The sequence below is a fragment of the Bubalus kerabau genome, chromosome 2 (genome assembly GCF_029407905.1).
Source record: "Bubalus kerabau isolate K-KA32 ecotype Philippines breed swamp buffalo chromosome 2, PCC_UOA_SB_1v2, whole genome shotgun sequence".
In the NCBI taxonomy this organism is placed as follows: domain Eukaryota; kingdom Metazoa; phylum Chordata; class Mammalia; order Artiodactyla; family Bovidae; genus Bubalus; species Bubalus kerabau.
Window position 1 is genome coordinate 105,292,351 of NC_073625.1, and position 23,065 is coordinate 105,315,415.

At 45.6% G+C, this 23,065-nt stretch overlaps 1 protein-coding gene across 1 annotated transcript; it reads left to right on the forward strand.

Moving 5' to 3' along the window:
* Window positions 1–3,746: 3,746 nt before the first annotated feature.
* On the forward strand, window positions 3,747–20,075 carry TIGIT (T cell immunoreceptor with Ig and ITIM domains). Its single transcript, XM_055570278.1, has 5 exons — window positions 3,747–3,942; window positions 5,186–5,515; window positions 7,913–8,019; window positions 11,860–11,862; window positions 19,784–20,075. The coding sequence occupies exons 1-5, from the start codon at window positions 3,879–3,881 to the stop codon at window positions 20,012–20,014; spliced, it is 735 nt and encodes a 244-aa protein (XP_055426253.1). The 5' UTR covers window positions 3,747–3,878; the 3' UTR covers window positions 20,015–20,075.
* The last annotated feature ends 2,990 nt before the right edge of the window (window positions 20,076–23,065 follow it).

Consider the following 23,065-nt stretch of genomic DNA (forward strand, 5'->3'; position numbering starts at 1 on the left):
AAATCCTAGGCTGTGTTTCCTATGTATGAGACATGGCCTTGTGGAAAGTGTGACCACTCTCAGTCCTGTGGGTCCAGTGCTGTGACCCTTTCCAGGCCATGGGCTTCCAATTGAAGATGGGAAGTAGGCTGTGGGCTCAGGGGAGGCTTATAGGGCAAAGGGAAGGCTGGGCTGTGAAAGCACTTGAAGGGCCTGGGGAGAGTTTTACTTTCCAGGCCAGGGCTTCTTCCCCCTTTACACGCAGATGGAGTCCCTTCCCCAGTACCTTCACCCACCCCACTGCCTCAAAGCTAACCACACCTGTCCAACCCACAACCTCTCCAGAAGTCAGGGGAAAAAAGTACTGTGGCTCCTTTTAGAGCTTTAAATGCAAATATGAGTTAGCACCCAACTAACCACAGAGGAGCCTGGCAGGCTACAGTCCATAGGGTCGCAGAGTCAGACATGACTGAAGCGACTTAGCACACTCACGACCACAGGGGTTCATGCTTTGCTGCAGGGACTGCTGATGGGCCCCAGAGGCTCAGGGTGGCTTGGGGAACTGTTGGTTCAGACCTGCTCCTTGTGGTTGGTGCTCGGCTCTGGCTGCAGCCAGTGACCTTTCCAGGAGTGGGCCCAGGAGGAGGCTTCAGAGGAATTTGGAAGGTTCCCTGGGGAGACTTTTCCATCATTCACCTTCCTCCAAGGCCTTCTCAGGGTTTGACTGGTACAGTGGCTACTTTTCTGCAGTAACATTTTATCCTTTTATTTGATATCAGATGCCTAAGCCAGAATGAAGAGGTTTGTAGAACATTGGCTTTGCAGTCCAGAGACTAGGGTTTTACTCCTGGCAAAATACTCTACTTAGACAGGGCTATTCTTCTCTGATCTTCCTTTCACTTCCTCAGTTAATGTTTGCAGCAATACTATCATTGATATAGTGATCTCTTCTGTGTTCAGCACTGTGCTGAATACCTTACCAGACATCAGTTCACCGAATCCTCACAATGACCCCATGAGTGGGGGTGAGGAGGGGCCACTACTGTTTTGGTTAACAGATGAGGAAGCTGAAGCTTCAGGAGGTTGAGCAATTTCACAACATCACCAAACCAGTATGAATTCTGGCCCCAGGTAGCTTTCATTCCATAGGGTGTTAGTCACCACCTTCAATGGTGTTTAGAGCACCATTGATCAGAATAGAATTGCCTGTGTTCCTCTTTGGACTGATTGTTTAAAGAACAATTCTTTAACCTAGTCTAAGTTTCTTTGGATTTCTCATTGTATAGTCATTGTTCAGTATCCATGGGGGTTGTTGGTTCCAGGAACCATGCAGGTGCTCAAGTCTCTTACATCAAGTCTCTTACATAAAGTGGCATAGTATTTGCATATACTCTAGGCACAGCCTCCCATATAATTTATACCATTTCTAGATTACTTATAATATTTAATAGCTGCTGCTGCTGGTAAGTCGCTTCAGTCATGTCTGACTCTTTGCGACCTCATGGACAGCAGCCCACCAGGCTCCCCTGTCCCTGGGATTCTCCAGGCAAGAACACTGGAGTGGGTTGCCATTTCCTTCTCCAATGCATGAAAGTGAAAAGTGAAAGTGAAGTTGCTCAGTCGTGTCCGACTTGTAGCGACCCTGTGGACTGCAGCCTACCAGGCTCCTCCGTCCGTGGGATTTTCCAGGCAAGAGTACTGGAGTGGGTTGTCATTGTCTTCTCCAATTTAATAGCATGTAAATGCTATGTGAACGGGGCTTCCCAGGTGGCGCTAATAGTAAAGAACCCTTCTACCAATGCAGGAGACGCAAGAGACAGACACAGTTTCTCTCTCTGAGTCAGTGCGATTCCCTGGAGGAAGGCATAGCATCCCAGTATTCTTCCCTGAAAAATTCCATGGACAGAGGAGTCTGGTGAGCTACAGTCCATAGGGTCGCAAAGAGTCGGACACGACTGAAGTGACTTGGCAGGCAAGCATACTATGTGACTAGTTATAGATACAATGTAAATGCTATGCAAATAGTTGCCAGTGCAAGACAAGTTCAAGTTTTGTTTTTTGGAACTTTCTGGAATTTAAAACAATATTTTCTATCTGTGATTGGTTGAATCTGCACATGCTGAACTCATAATTCCAGAAGGCCAGCTGTATACAAGACAGGTCCTGCCTCTTGTGGCTTCTACCAGCCCCTACTGTAGAAGCAATCTAAGTTTTTTATGGTCCAAATGCCGGAGTCCACTTCTCTCTGTGCTTTATTCCCGTCAGCTGCTCACTGCTCTCCCACCCTTGGCTCTTCTGCCTTGGCAACAATTTCGGAAATGCCCCACTGGTTCAACCTCTGCACCCACATTAGGTCTCTTAGCTTCTTCAGCTGCAGCTCTGTAACTGTGGAGAGGCGGTGGAGGGGATGTGTTGATGTGAGCCTTGAAGGACAGGTTGAATTGGGGTGAGCAGAAAGTAGTTGGTGAGGCATGTGTTGTCTAAGGGGCTGGGGTGGGGGTGAGGTGTAAGTTGTACATGGGTCATGGTGTAGACTTGGGAGTAGGCAGTACCCAGGGAGGGGAGGAAACTGGTTTGAGATCGGGCATCCTGCAGGAGGAAAGGAGGACAGGAGTCTGGGCCGTGTGGGATGCTCAGGGTGCAGGCTGGAATGAGGGGCAGAGCACCAGGCTTCCAGTGTCCCCCCTGGCAGAGCAGCAGACTTTTGGGACATGTACCGTGTGGCATGTCCAAGGCAGCAGTGGCGAGCCCTGAGGGCAGGTGAATGTGTAGCCTCCGCCTCCTCTCCCCAGAGTGAGGCTTCACCAGAGAGCAAGCTTTGACTGTGGACTGTCTGAGAGCAGGGGGCTCTGATTATCCACCCTCGTATCTTCAGAGTCTAGTCTCGAGTCTGGTGCTTCACAGGCACTCAGGGGCTTTCACATGAATGAACAGAGAGAGGGGGGAGGGAAGCAGGAAGGAAGGGTGGGCCAACAGCAGGGCTTAATGATGAGCTGGGAGCTCCAGGCAAGTGTCAGCCAATCTCAATCCAGGGTCAGGCAACTGGGGCTTGCCGTCTGCATCCCCAAATGGTTGTGGGGTCACCATTCATGAGAAAACTCACTCTTCTGGTCTTCTCTGATTCTACTGGGTCAGAGAGACTAAGCCTGAATTCAACAACATCTCAGTCCAAATAAATAAGAGCGAAGAAATAAGATTCAAGGAGAGGGAATCTTAGTTCTTTCCCTCACTCAAGGGAAAGCTGCTCTGTTTGGTCAAGACTTTTGTCTTGTTTCTGAAGTAAATGGCTCTTGTTCCCACGATCATTAGATTTCAAGTGCAGTTCCTGGCCTTTAAGTGCATAGACTTAAGCTTCTCTCCTCACCGCACACTCTTTTTTTTTTTTTTTTTTTTTTAAATTTTATTTTATTTTTAAACTTTACATAATTGTATTAGTTTTGCCAAATATCAAAATGAATCCGCCACAGGTATACATGTGTTCCCCAGTGGGAAGAAGTCGGGGCAACCCAGTGAACCCCATCAGGGACAGGTTCCCCAGGATCGTGGGCATTACACAGATGCTTTTGAGCTTGCTCGATAAAGGCTGATTTTGTTTAAAAAGTGCATTGAGACAGAACTTGAAAACTATAGGCTAATAGTGATCCAAAGACCAGTGTATCTCTAACCACATTTTTGTTTATTTTTAAAGTGTTTCCTTCATGGTTTTTCTTGTGGCTTGCCCAGGGCAGTTTGTGCTCTTGTTGTGAGCTTTATCTGTCTTTGACATTGTTTTTGCTGAACTTGGTTTTTCCGAGACCCTCTCTGCTCAGAGGCTCAGTTTCACCCTGCCATCAGCAGTCAGCCAGTTTTGGTGGCAGAAGGGGCCACAGCTGCTTCCTGTCAGCCCCCCGGGCAGAAGCATGCAGTGGTGTCTCCTCCTGATCTGGGCCCAGGTGCTGAAGCAGGCTCTCCTCCCCGCATCAGGTAAGATCTGAAGTCTAGCCCAGGACAGGACCGGGAGGGAGAGCGGGCGGGAAGGGGAGGCTGGAGCCAAGGCCTCATCCATCTGACGGAAGGAAATACAGTTTTCAGAGTCCTGTGTCCCCTCGTGGGAGGAAACGCTGTCTCTGAGAAGGAGCTCCAGTTCTGTTTTCGGTGGTAGATGAAGGACTTGGGGTTGTGGGGTGCCTGCCTGGCTAACCCAAAAAAAGAAGCAGGAGGTGAGAAAGGGACTAAGGAGGAGGGATGATGGGTTTGCTGGGCGAAGTCCCCTCCTGCTCTATCCTCCTTTCTTCTGTCCTTGAGGAAACTTCTAGAAAAACATAGTATGCTTTTTGTGGGTCAAAAACATCATTGTCACAGATTACAGATATTCTACTGCTATAGATTGAATTTATGTTAAACCTATTTCCTTCTGTATTAAAAATAATAAATAAATGTGTCTGAGGGGGCAGAAATATTTAAAAACTGTTATAATTTTGTTTCCCTGTTTTCTGAACCATCTGCGGGGGTCAGTGCTGAGGAAGGTGGTTTTGCCTGGGAGAAACAGAGTTACTCTCCAAGCTTCCTTTCCTTTAGATTTCGGGGCTTTTCTGAAAATTTTCCAGGCACCCCCAATGGCAGTCAATTGAAACAGCCAGGTCTTATTTCAAAGGATAATGGGCCCAGCGCAGAACTGGCTGCCGATAGATACAATCAGAAACAGAGGTGGTGGCCGACAAGGGCCTATATTCTAGGTAGAGAGACAACGTAAGTGTGTGGAAAAAATCAATGAGCTCATCAGGAAATAATATTCCAGCAGAGTGTCTTGAGAGGGTGAAGCAGCTACATTGTATAGGAATTATGGTGTTTATGGGGGAAAGACAGGACGAACTGGAGAGACTGTCATTCCAAAATCCAATTCTGGTATTTCCCTGGCGATCTAGTGGTTAAGACCTCACCTTCCTGTGCAGGGGGTGTGGGCTCAATCCCTACATGGGGAGCTAAGATCCCACATGCCTGATGGCCAAAAAATCAAAACATAAAACAGAAGCAATATTGTAACAGATTCAATAAAGACTTTAAAAATGGTACACATCAAAAAAAAAAAAAAAAAAAAAAAAAAAAACCCTTAAAAAAAACGAAGCAAAATGCCGAAAACCAATTTTGGCCTCAAAGACTCCTTGGAATTTCTATGGAAAGGTTCAAAACCAGCTGCTAAAAATGCACACTTCTTTCCCTTCCCTAGGAGCTGTGACAGGCAGAATAGTAACAATGGGGAACATTTCTGCAGAGGAAGGTGGCTCTGTCACCTTACAATGTCACCTCTCCTCCACCACTGCCAAAGTGACCCAAGTCAACTGGAATCTGCAAGACCAAGTTGTGGCCATTCATCATGACAGGTTGGGGTGGCACATTGATCCTGCCTTCAAGGAGCGAGTGGTCCCGGACTCCAACCTGGGCCTCACCCTCCGGTGGCTGACCAGTAACGACACGGGACAGTACACCTGCGTCTATCACACCTACCCTGACGGGATTTACAAAGGGGTGCTCTTTCTGCAAGTCCTACGACACTCAGGTATGCCTGGGGCCAGGTGGCTGAGGACCCTCATGCTCGATGATCGAATCACTGCAGAGCGGGACCTCCCAACCCTGGCTCACATTCACATCACCTGGGAGCTTTCAAATGGAACGGAAGCTGGCACCCCATCCCAGACCAGTTCAGTCAGAGCCTATAGGGGCAGAGCAGGGTGTGTTAGATTCTAGAAGCACTCTCGATGGTTTGAATAGTCAGCCATGACTGAGAACCACTGTTTGGATAAAAGCACATCTTATATGTTTTTGTTAGGAAGACCAGTTGTTCAGGTCATTTGAGAAGCGTGTACACACTCAGTCGCTCAGTCATGTTCGACTCTTTATAACTCTACAGACTGTAGCCCACTAGGCTCCTCTGTCCATGGGGTTTCCTAGGCAAGAATACTGGGGTGGGTTGCCATTTCCTACTCTACAGCATCTTCCTGACCCAGGGATTGAACCTGAGTCTTCTGCGTCTCCTGTATTGGCAGGTGGATTCTTTACTGCTGCACCGCCTGGGAAGAACCCATTTGAGAAGGGATCACATAAATTACTTTAGCAGTGATCATGCCAATTAGATTTAGCCTCTCCATTTATAAAGGATTAAAGCTCAGTGTGTGCTAAGTGTAAATGTACAGCAATTTACATTTCTGTGGTATTTGATGGTTTCCCAAAATGCTCTCAGCTTCATTATCCACCTGCACACTTAAACCTCTTTGGAGGGGGGAAATGACTGTTCTAATGTGAGGGACAGGATAGAAAAGTGATGATGGACCCAGACGGCCTGGGTCCAAATCCTAGTGTTGCTGTGACCTCAGACAAGATTATGGGGCTTCTCTGTGCCTCATTTTTCTCAACTGTGAAATGAGGAGAAGATGTAAGACCTTATGAGGTGTGAACATAGGATTGGATTACTGACTAAAAGGAAATGCCCTTAGAATAGCACCTGGAATGTGGCAAGCATGAGGTCAGTGTTAGCTATTAATAGGATCCCCCAAACCCCATCTGACTGTAGGGTGGAGGAAGAAGCTGAGCCTGACCGTTGCTCAGAGTGGTACAGCTGATTTTAATACTGGTTTTCAGGTTCCACTCACACACCCTCAGAGCTGCTGTCTGCTGCCATCAATGGTGTGGGAGTTTAACTCTTATGAGTTAGCAAATTGTGTATGTGCAAACTGAGGAGATAAAAGTTGGCCTGCAAGTTTCTTCTCAAGCGCTGCTTCCTGAGGGGCACCCACATAGGCCCAAGTATCATGTGGGGAAGAGCCTCCATCCTTTGCCGGTTCTATGGATGGCCCTCTGCAGGCCCTTGCACCCCTCCAGCCTCCATCCTTTGCTGGTTCTATGGACAGCTGTCTGTAGCTTAGCTCCCCCTCAGTCCTCTTTGCCTACCTGTGGCCAAGACAGGAGACCGGGTCCTCAGGGCAGGAGGAAAGCAAGCTGGGCAATTTGGGCGCACCTCCCTGTCCTGGTACCTTGCAGGCACCGTGCGTGCTGTCCCATCCTAAGTGATGGCAGGCCTTAACCACCTTCCTGGCATTCAGAGTCCTCTGTCAAAGGGAAGAGGGCCCAGCCTCTGCTACACCCCTCTCCTTCCATGACTTCCCTGGACACCTGGATTCTGCCCGAGATCCTGGGAAGGAGGTGGGCATGGGAGGGGGCAGCCTGGAAGCTCGTGTGCCTATAATCCAGCACACAGCCTGGCAGCTGTCCTGTTTCCCTCACACCCTCCTCGGGTCAAGTATCATCTCTCCAAGCCCCCCGACTCTTCCTCCTTCTTGTCTATATTTTACATCTTGATACAGATTCTCCTTTTCGTGCTTTAACTCGTATCACGAGTATTTATTAGGTGTCTGCTAGGTTCCAGGTGCTGGCAAAACAGCGAAGGGTCAAGTTCCAGAGCCTTACCCCCTCCGGGGTCTCACAGCCTAGTTGAGATGTGTTATAGGCTTAAGGTGAAAGGCTATATGCCTTTTTCCTTCTTTGTACTTTAATGTTAATTTTACTTTTTAATTAAGCTTTTCAAAATATCAGATTGATTATAAACACAAAGTTTAATAAAAAGAAAGTATTCACTTTCTTATTTTTTACTGAATGTTATTTGTTTCACTTTGTGACTATTACTGAAAGTGATTTTGTCGAACAGAAGAAGGGAGTGTTAAAAACGGTCTGCTGTGGTGTCAAATGCATGAGGCACAGCCCTGGAGGGATCAGTTAATCATTTTGTGATGGGCCTGGCAGATGCTCTGCTCGCCAAAGGTTTGAAGACTCCAGTCCTGTGGTTTGAGAAAAGCCTGGCCAATCCCCACCCCTGGTGCCTGGACACTGAGGTTTCCCTGGATAATGGTTGCCCTTTGCTTCTGGCCTCTACCTGCTCACCTTAGTTTTGTCTTCCCTCTAGCGGCTGAGTACAGCGCTGGGTTCCAGATCCCATTGCTTGGAGCCGTGGCCGCAGCGCTGGTGGTCATCTGCATAGCAGTCATCGCAGTGGCCGCGCTGGCCAGAAAGGTAATGGCTCTGGCTGCCCCTCTCAGTCCTGGGCACCCCATCCCTACCACCCATCCTATCCCACCCCTGGTCCTTTCCTGTCCCCTTGCTGTCTAGATGTGACTCCCCACCCACCCCCCTGCCCCCAGCACTGCTCTCTACGCCTTTTGCCACAGTACTTGCTCTGCCTTTCAGCGGCGTTGTTTGTGCTCGTTCACTGTCCCTCTCCCTTGTCTGGGAGCTCCTGAAAGTTTGGACCTGAATCCTCCACATCATGCTGTCGCCTACAGTTCCTGGCTTCTGCTTGGCCCTTAAGCTACTCCTCTGAGAGTCTATTTATCTACTGTGAGCTTGATGCATCTTGGGCATCTGCTCTGTGCCAGGGGTTTTTGGACATTAGCTCCTTAAATTTTAATAGCCAGTCACTAGTGCTGGTTACCTAGCATTTCTGCAGGATGAAAAATCAACACTCCAAAAATTTAGGGGCAAAAGGTGCATGGCAAGATCAGTAGGTTGTACATCCTCCATTACATTTGTTTAAGAGGCCATGTGGCTGAGAGAGTATTGGATGGGAAATTGGAAATTTCTATTCTCAGCATGGAGTGTGTGACGATAGGGTTGTTGTTTCATCTTCTGGGTCTCCAGTTCTTCATATGTAAAATAGGGATTATGATTCTGCATGCTCTATATCCCAGGATTGTGATGAACAGCTAGCATATTACACGTGGAAGCTTTGTAAACAATGAAGAAATATATTTTCTTCATATATTCATGTCCTTGTGTGGTAACTGGCAGCTAATGTTGTGTGCATGTGTGCTAAGTCATTTCAGTCATATCCGACTTTTTCCAACCCTTTGGACTGTAGGCTGCCAGGCTCCTCTGTCCATGGGATTCTCTCAGCAAGAATACTGGAGTGGGGCCATGCCCTCTTTGAGGGGATCTTCCTGGCCCAGGGATCAACCCAAGTCTCCTGCATCTCCTGCATTGGCAGGTGGGTTCTTTATCACTACTGCCACATGGGAAGCTACTGATTTGGATGAACAAAAGAATACCCACTCCTTTTTATCTGCCCTCTTGGGTCTTTTAAGCCATCCAAGGTTGCCTTAATTTAAGTTACTAAACAAACATTTTGGAGAGTACAAGCCTATGATTCCTAACACTGTTTTCCACCCCATACCAGATCCTCCTCCCCAGCCTGCCTTACTTTCCCTCCAACTCTGACTGTACTCAGTTAACAACTCAGCTCTACAGCCTGCTTTATTCTCTGGACTGGTACCTGGTGCTGTTATTCCTGATACATATGGGTTTACATCTACCACCTTATTCTCTTCATGTTTGTTTTGCCTGTTTACTTCCCTAATCTTTTTCTTGCTGCCTTTTGAATTAAGTATTTTTATTATTAAAAGCATGTTTAGTAGTTATGAATTTTTTTTTCTTTAGTAGTTACACTAGAGATTATAAAACAGACCTCTGATTTATTAAGTCTAATATGTATTAGTGCTTTTATCATCTCTTGGATTTTGCAAGAACCTTAGAACACATTAACTCTTTTCTTATCTCCCCAACTTATTGCTATTACTGTCATGGATTTTAGTTCTCTTTCTATTTTAACCACCCACCTGAAAATGATTATTGTCTTATGAGTCAATGTTTGTTTAGATTTACCTTTCTATTGCTCTTCACTTCTTCACGAATGTTCTTTCTTATAACTAGAATAGTTTTCCTTCTGCCTAAAGAATATCCTTTAGCATTTCCTTGTGAGCAGGCATGCTAGTGGTGAATTATCTCACTTTTTGTTTGTCTGAAAATATCTTAATTTTCCTTAATTTAGAAGTGATCTATTTGTTTTTCCGGGTATAGAATTCTATGTTGGCAGTGATTTTCTTTCAACACATGGAAAATACTGCCCCATTGTCTCTGACTTCCCATATTTCTGTTGAGAAATTATACGGGAGTCTTATTTTTGTTCTGTGAAAGACAGTATTGGTTTGTTTTCTTGTTCTTCAAAATTTTTCCTTCTCTTTGGTTTTCAGCAATTATATGGTGATATAATTGGATATAGTCATCTATGTATTTATTCTGTTTGAGGTTCAGAGTGCTTTTTGAATTTGTTACTTGATATCTTCTGTCAGTTTTGTATCATTCTTGGCTGTTATTTCTTCATATATTAATTCTCTGTCCTTCCTTTCCTTTCCTTCTGGAATTCTAATCACAGGTGATATTTTCAACATTTTCACTTTTCCCCACATCCCTTACCCTCTTTTTGGAATTTTCCATCCACTTGTCTCATCAAATGTTTTCTTTGGATGTGCTTTCCAGTTTACTAAGTATCTCCTTTGATGTATCTAATCTTCTGTTAAACCCATCCATTAAGTTTTTAATTTCCGTTATCATATTTTTCAGATCCACAACTTCTGTTTTGTTCTTTGTTTGAATAGCTTGCAGTGTGCCAAAATTCCCAATCTTGTTTTTAATTCTTTGAAAATATTAATCATAGTTATTTTGAAATCTGTGCCTGATAATCCTGTTTAGTTGTGTTCTCTCTGGTCTTCTAATATTTTCTCTTTTCGCTTGTTTCTTGGACCTATCTTATCTTCTTGACTGTTTATTTTTCATTGAGTGCTGTACTTTCTACTTCAAGACCTGTGGCAACAATTTGAAGCTCTAGGTAGTATCGTCTTCCTCTAGAGAGGATTCCTTTGGCTTCTGCCAGATGACCAGTGTGAAAGCACTAGCGTTCCTGTCTCTTTAATTAAATCAGTGGTGAGAGAATTTAAAGCTGGACCCAACTTTGCTACTTCCTTACTGGTAGAGGGTAGTCCTTTGGGATTCTAATTCAAAGCCTGTAGAGTTTGCCAAAGTCTCCCTCCTCAGTGATTTCTGAACTCAAAGTTTTGTCCCTCCAGACAGAAACTCTGTGGAGTTTATCTGCTTCTTGGACAAGACTTTCAGGAAATTTCTCTAGAAGAAAATCTCCCTCAATGATCATCTCATCTCTCTGGGCTTCCTACTCCTAGACTTTGCGCCCTAGCCCAAAATTTCTCACTGATTTGATAGATTTCAGATGGCTACAAATAGACACTTATATTATTTAGCTTTTCTAGCTGTTCTCAATGGAAAGTTTGGTTCAAAGCAACATAGGTAATCATTATTCCACCAGAAGCAGAACTCCTGTTTCTGACATTGCATTTCCTATCTGCAATCAAAGGCTGACTCTTTTTTTTTTTTTTTCCCATAGTTATTTTATTTGGCTGTATTGGGTCTTAGTTGCAGCAGGCAGGATCTATCGTTGGGGTGGGGCTCAGGTTTCTCTCTAGTTGAGGTGTGTGGGCTTTAGTAGTTGGTGTGTACAGGCTTAGCTGCCCCATGGCACGTGGGATCTTAGTTTCCCAACCAGGGATTGAAGCCACACGCCCTGCATTGAGAGGCAGATTCTTAATCACTGGACCACCAGGGAAATCCCTCAAAGGCTGAACTACAAGCAGAACACATTTAGCCGGCCCACCCACTGTGTACCTTGCGCTATATTGGGTTAGGACCCCCAAATTGAGTTCTAGCCCCGCTGTACCTGATTCTTCACCAGCCATTTAGCCTGAATCTGGCTGGGCCACTGCCAGTTCCAGAGGGAGAGATTTAGACAGCTGTGTGTTCTTAGGCTCAAATTCCATGTGTCTTGCTTATTTTGAGTTCTTGTCTTCTTTTTCCTTTTCTCCATCTCTCAGAAATGGACCATCCTTTGATTTTCTCTTCTTTCTTATTTAACATCTATTTAAGATCTCCTCTGAAGATCTTCAAGAGCTGCTTCCCTCTCCAGGCCTCAGAGTTGAGATGAAATTGCACAAATTAGAATTGCTTAATAAGAAAGTGCTATTGTAATGTTTTTCCACTTAGACCTCATGATAATTTACATTTCAAATAGCCTTAATACTGTATAAGTGTCTAGACTTTGTGTATACTTTCCTACTGTTAATTCTGCTTATGGCGTCACACTTTTGTGCATACTGATGCCTATCACCACTGACTAATCTTGAATTTTCAGTCTAATATCTTACATCTTAAATTCTTAGTTCATGTAGATAAACCCACTTTGCTTTCTGTAACCTATCATCAATACCAGGGTATTGATGTAACAGCAACATGTTCCATTTGACACACATTCTGTCTTCATTCAGATCTGAAAGGGAAGAAATCCCAGGAGCCCTTACTCTAACCTTATTTTACTGAGAACAGATTGGAATGAGGATGGGTAAAGGAATTTGGTAGCAGAACCAATGTCTTATTCCCCTCTGAGTGACAAATTGCCCAGGTTTCCCCCAGTCAGGGGTCTAAAAGTGCTTCAGGCACCTGTTGGACTTTGCAGATTTGGTCCAGAGGAAGTGAAAGAGATTTTCCAAATGGTAGGAAAACTCATGTGATAGGTGAAAGTTACATAAAGTCTAATACTAGCATACGACTGCCTGGTCCACCAACTTGCTTGCAAAAGTTTCTTGTCCTATGGTTCAAACCCTCACTTCCAGGTTTATGAGGCAAACATTTAGGTTGCTGACTGACTTGGTTCATAAGGATGTGGCCACTATTCCTTGTTGTTCAGTAGGCATCATGGAACAGAGTGCTGGGGATCCAGCAGAGGCTGAAATGTGGCTAGTGCTACTGGAGAAATCAATGACTTAATGACTTATAGTATTTTCATTTATGTCTTAGCTATCACAGTAGATGGGTTTCGTAATGAAACCTCCAGGGGAAAATGAATGCAAGAAAAGTGATTGACTAGAGGAAAGAGGTGAAGAGAACAACGATTGATCTGTGAGCTGGAAGGGAGTTGTTATGGTAGCTGGTGAGCAGATGTCCTCTGCTATCACCAGTACTCTGCAGCTCTGGCACATGGAAATATGGAAGGCTCTCTACAAGCAGCAGAACACATTTTCCTGTTAATGATTAAGACTGGTTCATTTTCAGGCCAGTATTCCAGACAAGTTTGTATAAGGGAAAGGGGAAGAGGTGAAAAGAGAGAGTTCAGTAAGTATCGAATTCTGTGGCTCCCCTTCTACAGTGTTTTATTCACCAGCCCCCTCTTTGACATGTCTGCTGCTTCCCGTCCAAATCAGTTCCTCTCTGCTTTTTCCTATGCTTTGGCTACGGCTTCCTGTCTTCTTTCTCTTATTGCTCAGATGTATTTTATCCTTGGAGTATTTAAGGTCCAGCAGAGAAACATAGTACACTTAAGCTGAGTAGTTTGAGGACAGTTTAATAAAGGGATTTACAAAGTATTGGAAAGCTTAGAGGGAAAGCATAAGGGGGCGGGTAGGAATGTATTGTTACCATCCTAAGATCTTTAGGGGAAAGGAGAGAGAATGATTACTGAAACCTGGAAGGAAGGGTGATGACCAGGCCCTGGAAAGAGAGGGTTGTGTGGAGGGGACCACCTTGAGAAGTACTATAATCCTTGATTGAAGATCACAGCCGGTCCAAGTGCACCCTGCAGAGAGAAGGCTGGGGAACATATACCCTCAACCTCACTCTCCTTCCCGCCATTCTCCTACTGTTGCTTTGCATTGACTGAACCCAGACTCAAGCCAGAGAGCAAGAGAAATCACTGGGTCAGTATGAATCCACCTGCAATGCGAGAGATCTGGTTCGATCCCTGGGTTGGGAAGATCCCCTGGAGAGGGCATGGCAACCCACTCCAGTATTCCTGCCTGGAGAATCCCCATGGGCAGGGGAGACTAGTGGGCTACAGCCCATGGGGTTGCAAAGAGTCGGATATGACTCAGCGCCTAAGCACAGCAGAGCACGTGTGTGTAGTTCAGTCTCCTTAGGGCACAGAAGGATGGAGAGTGACGTTGAGGGGTGAACAGACAGTATCCACACCATTACTATTATAGATCTTGACTTGCCATGCTTCAATCTTCTCTCATGTATCCTTGAATTCTTGATTATACTTTTAAGAAATACCCTTGTCAGCTGTCCATCTATATTTCTCCTGGGACCACTGGGCTTTATTAGCCATCTTAGTACCACTGTGGGCCAGGCTTCCTTGGCTGCCATTTCAGTAATTACACCCACTTTGTTTCTTACATGCTGCCATCTGCCCCGTTATTATTTGGGGATCTCCTCATCCCTGTCGCTGCTGGAGATCCAGATCTCTACATCATCGCCTACTTCAACCCCAGCATACAGAGGAGCGCTACCTCTGAGCCCCTCAGTGATGCTGGTGGTTTCTTCATTAGCACATTCCTTTCCACTTTAGGAAAAGCGTGTCCTTTGGATCTTCTCCAGAAACATAAGCAGCTGCCGAAGTTTCAAAATTATGTAGTACAGAGATTGGCAAAGTTTCTTTGTAAAGGGCCAGGATCTTTTAGCTTTTGTGGGCCTTCCAGTCTCTGCTGCAACAATTCAACAATGCCATCATACTGTGAAAGGACCACAGATAATATCTAAATGAATGAGTTGGCCATGTTTCAATAAATCTTTATTTATAAACACTGAAATTTAAATTTTATATACTTTTCATGTTTAATAAAATGTTATTCTTTTGAATTTTTTGAACCACTTAAAAATATAAAATCCACTTTAGCCCATGGGCAGTGCAAACGCCTGTGGCGCCCCAGATTTGACCCATGGGCCTCAGTTTGCCAATTCCTGATTTAGTAAGTTGTACTGGGAAAAATGGGCTTCCGTCAAAGCTCAGTCAGTAAAGAATCTGCCTGTAATGCAGGAGACCTGGGTTTGATTCCTGGGTCGGGAAGATCCCCTGGAGAAGGAAATGGCAACCTACTCCAGTATTATTGCCTGGAGAATCCCATGGACAGAGCAGCCTGGCAGGCTACAGTTTATGGGGTTGCAAGAGTCAGACATGACTTAGAGAATAAATCACCACCACCATTGGGAAAACCTCTGTCCTTTCCTCTTCTCTACTCTTAGCAGTGCACAGAACACTTCTGCCACCAGAAGCGCCCACACTGACCAATTCTGCCACATTATCTGAACGCCCTATAAGCAATCCAGTTCTGATACTATCTACCTGTAGTTAACATTGGGTCCCAACAGTTAGGGGCTCAGTCCTCCAAGACAGCCCTCACTTCAGATGCCAGTTGCAAGTCCCAGGCCGTCACCTGTGTCTCTGACTGCTATGGCTGCTTAGTCACATCTGACTCTGTGCAGCCCCATGGACTGTAGCCTGCTATGCTCCTTGTCCATGGCAATTCTCCAGCAAGAATACTAGAGTGGGTTTCCATGCCTTCCTCCAGGAGATCTTCCCCACCCAGGAATCAAACCCAGGTCTTCCACATTGCAGGCAGATTCTTTACCAACTGAGCCACCAGGGAGGCCCGACTAGTTGTAAATTGAGGTTCCCACAGTCCCCTCCTTGGATTTGATAATTTGCTAAGATGGCTCACAGAACTCAGGGGAACACTTACCTGCATCAGTTTATTATACAATAAAAAAGTTGATAAAGGATACAGATGAAGAGCCAAATGAAAGAAATGCATGGGATGGGGTCTCCAAAGGTCCCAGGCACAGGAGCATCTGTCCTCATGGAGCTGGGTGTGCTGCCCTGCAGGCGTGTGGCTGTATTCAGCAACCCAGAAACTCTCCAATCCCATACTGCTGGGGGTTTTATGGAGACTTCATCACACAGGCATGATTGGGTATTAACTCATTTTCGAGTCCCCTCCACTCCCTGGAGAATAGGGGTTAGGGCCAGAAGTTCTAAGCTTCTCCTCATGGCTTGGTCATTCTGGTGACCAGCCTCCATGTGAGGGCCCACCAAAAGTCACTTCACTGGGACAAAAGACACTCCTGCCATCCAGGATATTCCAAGGGATGTAGGAGCCTTGTGTATGACATTCCTATCACTCGGGATGTTAGGGTCAGGAACTGGGATTTAATGAAGACCAAATATTAACTCAGGGTAGAGACCAACATATGCTTCTCACTATTCCACATGGGTCCATGACAGCAGTGTCTGGGGAGTGGGAATGCTGGTCGGGTGAGGAGGCGATCTGAGCAGAATGCCAGCTGTGTTTCCTTCAGACCCCGGGAGCCAGTAGGTTGCATTATTTAGGAGTTTGGGCTTTGAAATCAGACAGACCTAGGTTTTGGATCCTAGCTCTACCACTTGAGTAGCTCGGCCACCTAACTTTGCTGACCCTCAGTTTCTTCATCTGTAAAATGGGAATAATAATTATGGCACTGCCCTATTAGAGTTGTAGAAAAACTCAAATCAAATAATTCAAGCAAGACACCTGGTGGTGTTCCTGATATGGATTAGTAACTGTTCTTTATTAAGTTCTTATAATTATTATAAAATTTATTTACTATAGCACTTCATAATACCTGGTGCTCAATAGTTAGAGTGCATAGACTGATGAGGACTAAATGAATGGATGTTATTTGATGACCAGCTATTGGGAAAAGTGCCCCCAGGGGACCGTCTGTAAGGGAAAGGAGAGATGGGTGTGTCTAGCTCCGGGACAGTGACTGCCAACTGTCCTTATGTTCCCCAAGAGGACAGCGTGTGTCCCGCAGATGTTCATACTGCGATCTCCATAGCTCCCGTTGGTCCTTTAGAGCAACATCAGTGCATTAATCCCAGACTTGTTTTCTATGCTGATTTTGTAGGGGTCCCAACACAGGATGGATGGAATGAAACAGACCAGCTGAGAGACCCATCTCAGACATATTTACATTTCCCAGAGGATTTTTGGGAGCCAAAATAGTCCTGTGATTTAAAGGCAAGGGTAGGCAGTCTAAGAATGGGAAGGAGAATACATATACCATCAGGAAAAGTCACAATCAGCTCTTTGAGAACTGGGTATCAGTATTTTTCTTAAATGGATAGAGCTGCATTAAGGGATATAGGACTCCTTTTAAGCACAGCATCACATGACCCACAGTTACAACCCTTTTCTTCACACCCACAGTAAGGTGCAGCCGCTTCTCCTGAAAAGGAGGGAATGACACAGCCTGCAGGAGCCAGCTCCTCAAGGCCAGCAGTGGGACCCTGCTCCTAATTTTTCATATGTGTCCAAGGTGCCCATCCATGCAACCCACCCTTCTGTTCAGCCTCTCTGCATCTACTTGCATCCTGTTGAGCTTGACACTAGCCAGTGAAGATGGTGCTGTTTCTTATTTTGAAGCAGTGAGGTGGACAGAATGAAATGTGGTTTGTGTTCATTGTTGTTTTCCGAGCCTGTGTGCAGCTCTTTGTAATTCTGTCATTTGGATCTATGGTGGGGCTGGGTGACCTGCTTTGGAGCAGCATCTGTGAAAGCTGAGAGACTGTCACCTTTGCATGGTGTGCCACCAGGCACTTCTTCTGCCACCCCACTTCTGCCTGCTGTTCTTTGCTTTTTTTTGCCTCTAAGCATGACCGTCACCTGTGATACTGTCATGGGGATGTGATGGCTGATTTCACATCCTTGATTTTCCCAAACAGATTTCACTGTCTGTCCTCTTGTCTCATAAGTACATATATACCTGTCTCACCATGAGTCTATATTTTGATTTAAAAAATCTTGTTCATTTAGATTTGGGGCTAGTGGGGTGGGCCAGAGAGAGAGAGAGAGTGTTGTGTGTGTATGTGTGTGTGTGTGTGTGTGTGTGTGTATGTTTTAGTCCTAAGACATACAATAAGCATCTGTTATGGGCTCTGAGGTTACCAAGAAGAACACAGCACAGATCCTTCCCTCAGGAGAGCTCACAGTTGGGGTCTAAAGAGACAGAAGGGTAAACAATTCTAGACAGCATCGAAGGTTACAATGAAGAACACCCAGGACCACAGTGGAACACACAGGAAGGATATAACTCTGCTGGAAGGATCAGGGATGTCTTCCTGAAAGCGTGCTGCAGAGCCGAGTCTGGAGGAAGGAGCAAACAACTTTTCAGGGAGCTGCGGGGAACGGACAGTAGGGGTAACATACACCCAGTTGGAGAGGCGGGAAGCAGTGCATAGCATTTGGAAACTGCAAGATGACAGGCAGTTTGGCTAAGAAGAGCATGGCCCAGAGTCAGACAAACTCAAGTCAGAACTGAGATTTCGCCTGTCTGAGCCTATCAGCTCACTCAAAAGTAGAAAATTCAATAGGTGGTTGCTGAGATGACGTAAAGAAACGAGCCCACTTGGTGCTCATAGCAGATTCGCAATAAATGGTGCCTCTTTGGCACCCAGGCCCTATACTTGAACTTGGGGTGCTGGTTAGGGAAGCACTGCAGGAAATGAAGCTGGAAAGGCAAGTATGACCAGATCACAAAAGGCATTTTGGGGCACATTACTCACAGTCTCCTGTGGGGCATATGGTGAAACTGTGGACTTTCTTCCCAGAAAAACGCACTTTACAAAACGTTGTTAATACAGCTCAAGGGGTTTGAAGTCCACCTGTGGCATTTATAGGTGGTTAAGCACCTGCCCATAGACACTGGGGGCCATGGATGAGTTTTAGGCAGAAGCATGGCAGGATCCAACTTCCATTTTTGAAGGATGGTGGCCGTGTGGAAGTTGGAGCAGAGGTTAGAGGGAATCTAGAGAGTGGTGAGTCTGGAAGTGCAGGTGAGAGATGAGACATGGAAGTGGATGCGAAAGAGGGGCTCAATTTCAGACCTATTTTGGAATAAAATCAGATGGGATTTTATGGCCCACTGGAATTTTTAAAAAGTTATTTATTAGGCTCTAATATTTGTGTGTGTGCTCATTCGTGTCTAGCTCTTTGCAACCCTATGGACTGTAGCCTGCCAGGTTCCTCTGTCCATGGGATTTTTCAGGCAAGAATACTGGAGTATTGCCATTTCCTCCTCCGGAGGATCTTTGTGACCTAGGGATTAAACCCACATCTCTTGCATTGGCAGGCAGATTCTTCTACCACTGAACCACCTGGGAAGCCCAAGCTCTGATATTTACTTATTTATGTATGTTTTGGCCAACTGCACAGCATGTAGGATCTTAATTCCCTATCCAGGGATGGAAATCAACATCCCCTGCTTTGAAAGCACAGGAATCCTAACCACTGGACTGCCAGGGAAGTCCTGGCCCATTGGAGTTTAGTATTAGCCTCCAGATTTCTGGTCATCTGGTACCATAAATCAGGACAGCTTGCTGCTTGCCCGTGGTGAGGGGTGAGGCTCAGGGTCTGCAGCTGGACCTTGGTGTCTGGAGCTCAGGGCAGAAGCCTGGGCTAGTTTGGATAGGGATGTGGGGATCTTCAGAGGACAGAGGGTGGGTGGAGATGTACATAAGAATGAATTGCTGAGCTGCTGTACAGAGGAAGAGAGAGTGTCAGGTGTCACAGACCAGAGGTAGAAGCCTGGAAGAACGTCTTTATCTGGGGAGATGAGGTGTAAGCGGAAAAAAAAAAAAAAAAAGGAAAAGAGCAGGCTCAGCTACGGAGGGATGTGGGAGACTTCCTCAGGAGGAGGAGGAGAAGCAAGAGAGAGTGATGCCATGGGCGCAGCAAAGCAGGGAAGGCGAACATCTCAGAGGGAAGCAAGCAGTCAGCAGCGTCAGAGGCAGCCAGGGAGTGTGAGAGACGGGCTTGGAAGCCGCCTCGTGGGCTCAGCTGACCAGAAAGAGAATGTGGGGGAGCCTGGAGCCCTTCAGTGGAGCGGTTGGGGCTGAAAGCTAAGATGGATCAAGAAATTAAGGGTTAAGTAACTAGTGTTGATAAGAACACAATGTGTGTGTGTGTGTGTGTAAGATATTATTACTGGATCACGTTGGAGAGGCACTTTTGAATGATATCCCCACATATTCACTTTGTGGGTTTTTTGTTTGTTTGTTTGTTTTGGGAAGAAATCTCTCCGAATCCGTTCTGCGGAAGGTGACCTTGGGAGGGGGCCGTCTGAACCGGAGGCGTGCAGGCCCAGGGTCGTGTCCTCCCCCGGCAGCTGTGTGGAGGCGGATGCCGGGCTGTGCGGTGACCAGGGCAGCGAGGACCACGCTGAGGCTGAGCCGCACGAGTATTTCAACGTCCTGAGCTACAGAAGCCTGGCCAGCTTCAGCTTCCCCACCGAGACGGGTTAGCCCCCGGACATCTTCCGGGAGACCCAGTCCAGTCTTTGTCATCACAGATGGACGTATTGGCATCTGCACGTCACGGCTCTGTGTGTATGTATGTGTGTACATGTGTGTGCGAGTGTGTTCTGTCGAGTGAATGCATGTCAGCCTCCTCTGTGTCTATGTTTCCTCTACCAGTCCCTCCAGTTCCATGGTGCAGACCCGGGTGAGGAGCTTGTGTTTGATTACAAATGCAAAGTTATAAAACCGAACAAAGACCTTAGCTGGTTTTGAAGCTGGCAGTGGGAGCAGATCCTGTGGCTGAGATCTGCATCCCCCCTGAAAGCACTGGGCAAGGCTTAGGGCTACAGGGCTTTGTGGTGGGTGATGGTGGTGGGGTGACTGCAGAGACACCTCATTTCCTTTGTCACTGTCGTTTTCATCAACGTTCACACACTGGAGGCCTTTTAGGAATAAGGCATGCTACCAGCTTCTATGGGGCTTCCCAGATGGTGCTAATGGTAAAGAACCCACCTGCCAATACAAGAGATGTAAAAGACGTGGGTTTGATCCCTGGGTTGGGAAGATGCCCTGGAGGAGGGCATGGCAACGCACTCCAGTATTCTTGCCTGCAGAATCCCCAGGGACAGAGGAGCCTGGCACACTACAGTCCATATGGTCCCAAAGAGTTGAACACGTTTGAGCGACTTAGCACGCATGCAGCTGCTTCTGTGCAGAGCTTGGAGGATGACTAAATGCAGACTCTTTCAGAGTCCTAGCCCTGTAAGAACTCACCTTTATGTGGGGAGACAATATTTACATTAAAAGGTAGTGAGGAGATAAGGGTCTAAGACACAGGCCTCTGGGAAGAGATGTCAGTTCAGGGTGAGATGGTCAGGATAAGCTTTTCTGTGGGTAAGTGGCTTGGGAGGATGTGGGGAACAGTGAGGCTGGGCTGAGAGAGCAGGAGTTTTGTCTAGGGAAGTCATAGATAGGAAAGTTGAGAGGTAAAAGTCCCACATAGAAGACCCTGGCACCAAGGGAGCAAGCAAGACTTCAGAGTTTATTTTCTGGGCAAACTATTCAAATCTCCTTTTGCCGGATGTACTCAGAGGCCAGTTATGGCCGAATACAGAGAACTCTAGGCTCTTTCAGCCACATGTGGTGGGGAAGCCCACGGAAATGGTGCGGGTCCACAGCAGGAGCTATAGTTTGACCCTTGAACTGTGATCTACTTCTTCTCTATCAATCTACCATTGAGTCTTTGAAGAAAGAATCTGTTTCCCACCAAAGAGGAAATCTTAGTTTTTAAAATAGAGACTCTTCCTAGAAAAACAAAAGAGGATGATAGCAGGTTTAAAAAAATGAGCACCTCAAACTAGCTGCCCAGAACCCTTACAGTCATGCCCTTACCCTTTTGTGCTGGGGTTGGAGTGGCATTGGAGTGGCTCATTTCTGGCATTCAGGCTTTATCCTCCCACCACCTTTCTTAGAAAAATGAGGGAAGTGGCGTTTACAGGAGACTGATTTTCTTCCATGGGCACAGGAACTGAGAGAAAATGTGAAGCAAGACTGTCCTTTGCCAGAGGATCCCCTGGAGAAGGAAATGGCACCCCACTCCAGTTTTCTTGCCTGGAAAATCCCATGGATGGAGGAGCCCGGTAGGCTACGGTTCATGGGGTCGCAAAGAGTTGGACATGAGTGAGCGACTTCACTTTCACTTTCTTTTCACTTTCAAAATAGAGCATTGCCCTGCTCCCTCAGAATCAGGCTGTTGAGGGAGAAGACAATTCAACTCCTTCTCCTCCTTGGATTTTGATTTTTCTCACTTCTGTGTCAAACAGGTATATAGTCAGGATCAATGAACTGAAATATGTCCAGAGTGCCAAGTCCTTTGGAAGAGAGATAGATACCTGTAAAAATGCTGCTTTTTGCCATGGCAGTTCACAATTTCTTTCTTGCAAGGCTAGTGCAGACTGGTTGGGAGTAGAAGACAATTCACAATTCACAAATGAACTAACATATAATGACAAAAAAGGGAGTGGTATTTTGATTTGAAGAAGATGCAAATTTGGTTGAGGCTGGACCAAGAGTTGGATGCTATTTAACATGACTATGATAGTTATTTAACATGATTATATAGGGAAACATTTCCAAATGTCATTTGGATGGTACTAAAAATACAAAGGGACCCATAGATGTTGCAAATGGGTCAGGTTATTAAAATGAATTAGACAAAAAATAATTTTTTTTGAATTAGACAAAAAATAAATCTGAAGTGGAATTCATTGAAGCAGATTTTCTTTGGAGAACCGAGAAGATAGTCCCCTAAAAGCCATATGCCTGGATACCTGCCTGTCCAGGACAGCAGCCGCTCTCCATGTGTGGCTCTCACATGGCATGTGGTTAGTCCTATTGAGCTGGACTGTGCTAGAAGTAGAAAATACACACCAGATTGTGAAAACAGTGCGAATAACAGAAATGTAAATGGTCACATGATTAATTGAAGAATATTGATTACATGTTGAAATTATAATATTTTGTATATATTGTATTAAATAAAATATATTATTAAAATGGATTTAACCTGTTTCTTTTTACTTTCTTAATGTGGCTACTGGAAAATCTAAAACTGCATATGTAGCTCCCATTATATTTGTGTTGGACTGTGAAGCCATAGACTTTAAATCCCAGTCAAGGTGGTACCTAAGGTGGTGTCTATCTCTTGCTGGTGGGCTCTGTCTCTCTCTCTATCATTCAAAATAGGGCCTGAGGAAGGTTTTCTCTCTTATTGTGTCTTTTGAGAAATATGGGAAAAGATCACGAGAGAGATTGAGGTGGGGGACCACTAAGTGTAGGCAAGAACTCTTAAGAGCTTCTGGATCCCCTCTTAGAGTCCATGATAGGGGGAAGGGAGAATAAATGAATCAATAAATGTGAATTTGAAGAAAAATACATTTACACCATACCCCTTATCACTCCACATTCTAAGCCTGGGCATATAATCCAATGAATTACACTGAACTGATCTGTAACCCAATGCATTACACTGAACACGTAAGAGAAATTATGAGTCAT

Excerpts from the sequence above, each read along its gene's own strand:
- TIGIT (XM_055570278.1), top strand. The coding sequence starts at position 3,879 with ATGCAGTGGTGTCTCCTCCTGATCTGGGCCCAGGTGCTGAAGCAGGCT. Across the intron at positions 3,943-5,185 it reads GGCTCTCCTCCCCGCATCAG|GAGCTGTGACAGGCAGAATA; the intron begins GTAAGATCTGAA and ends TCCCTTCCCTAG. Across the intron at positions 5,516-7,912 it reads GCAAGTCCTACGACACTCAG|CGGCTGAGTACAGCGCTGGG; the intron begins GTATGCCTGGGG and ends TCTTCCCTCTAG.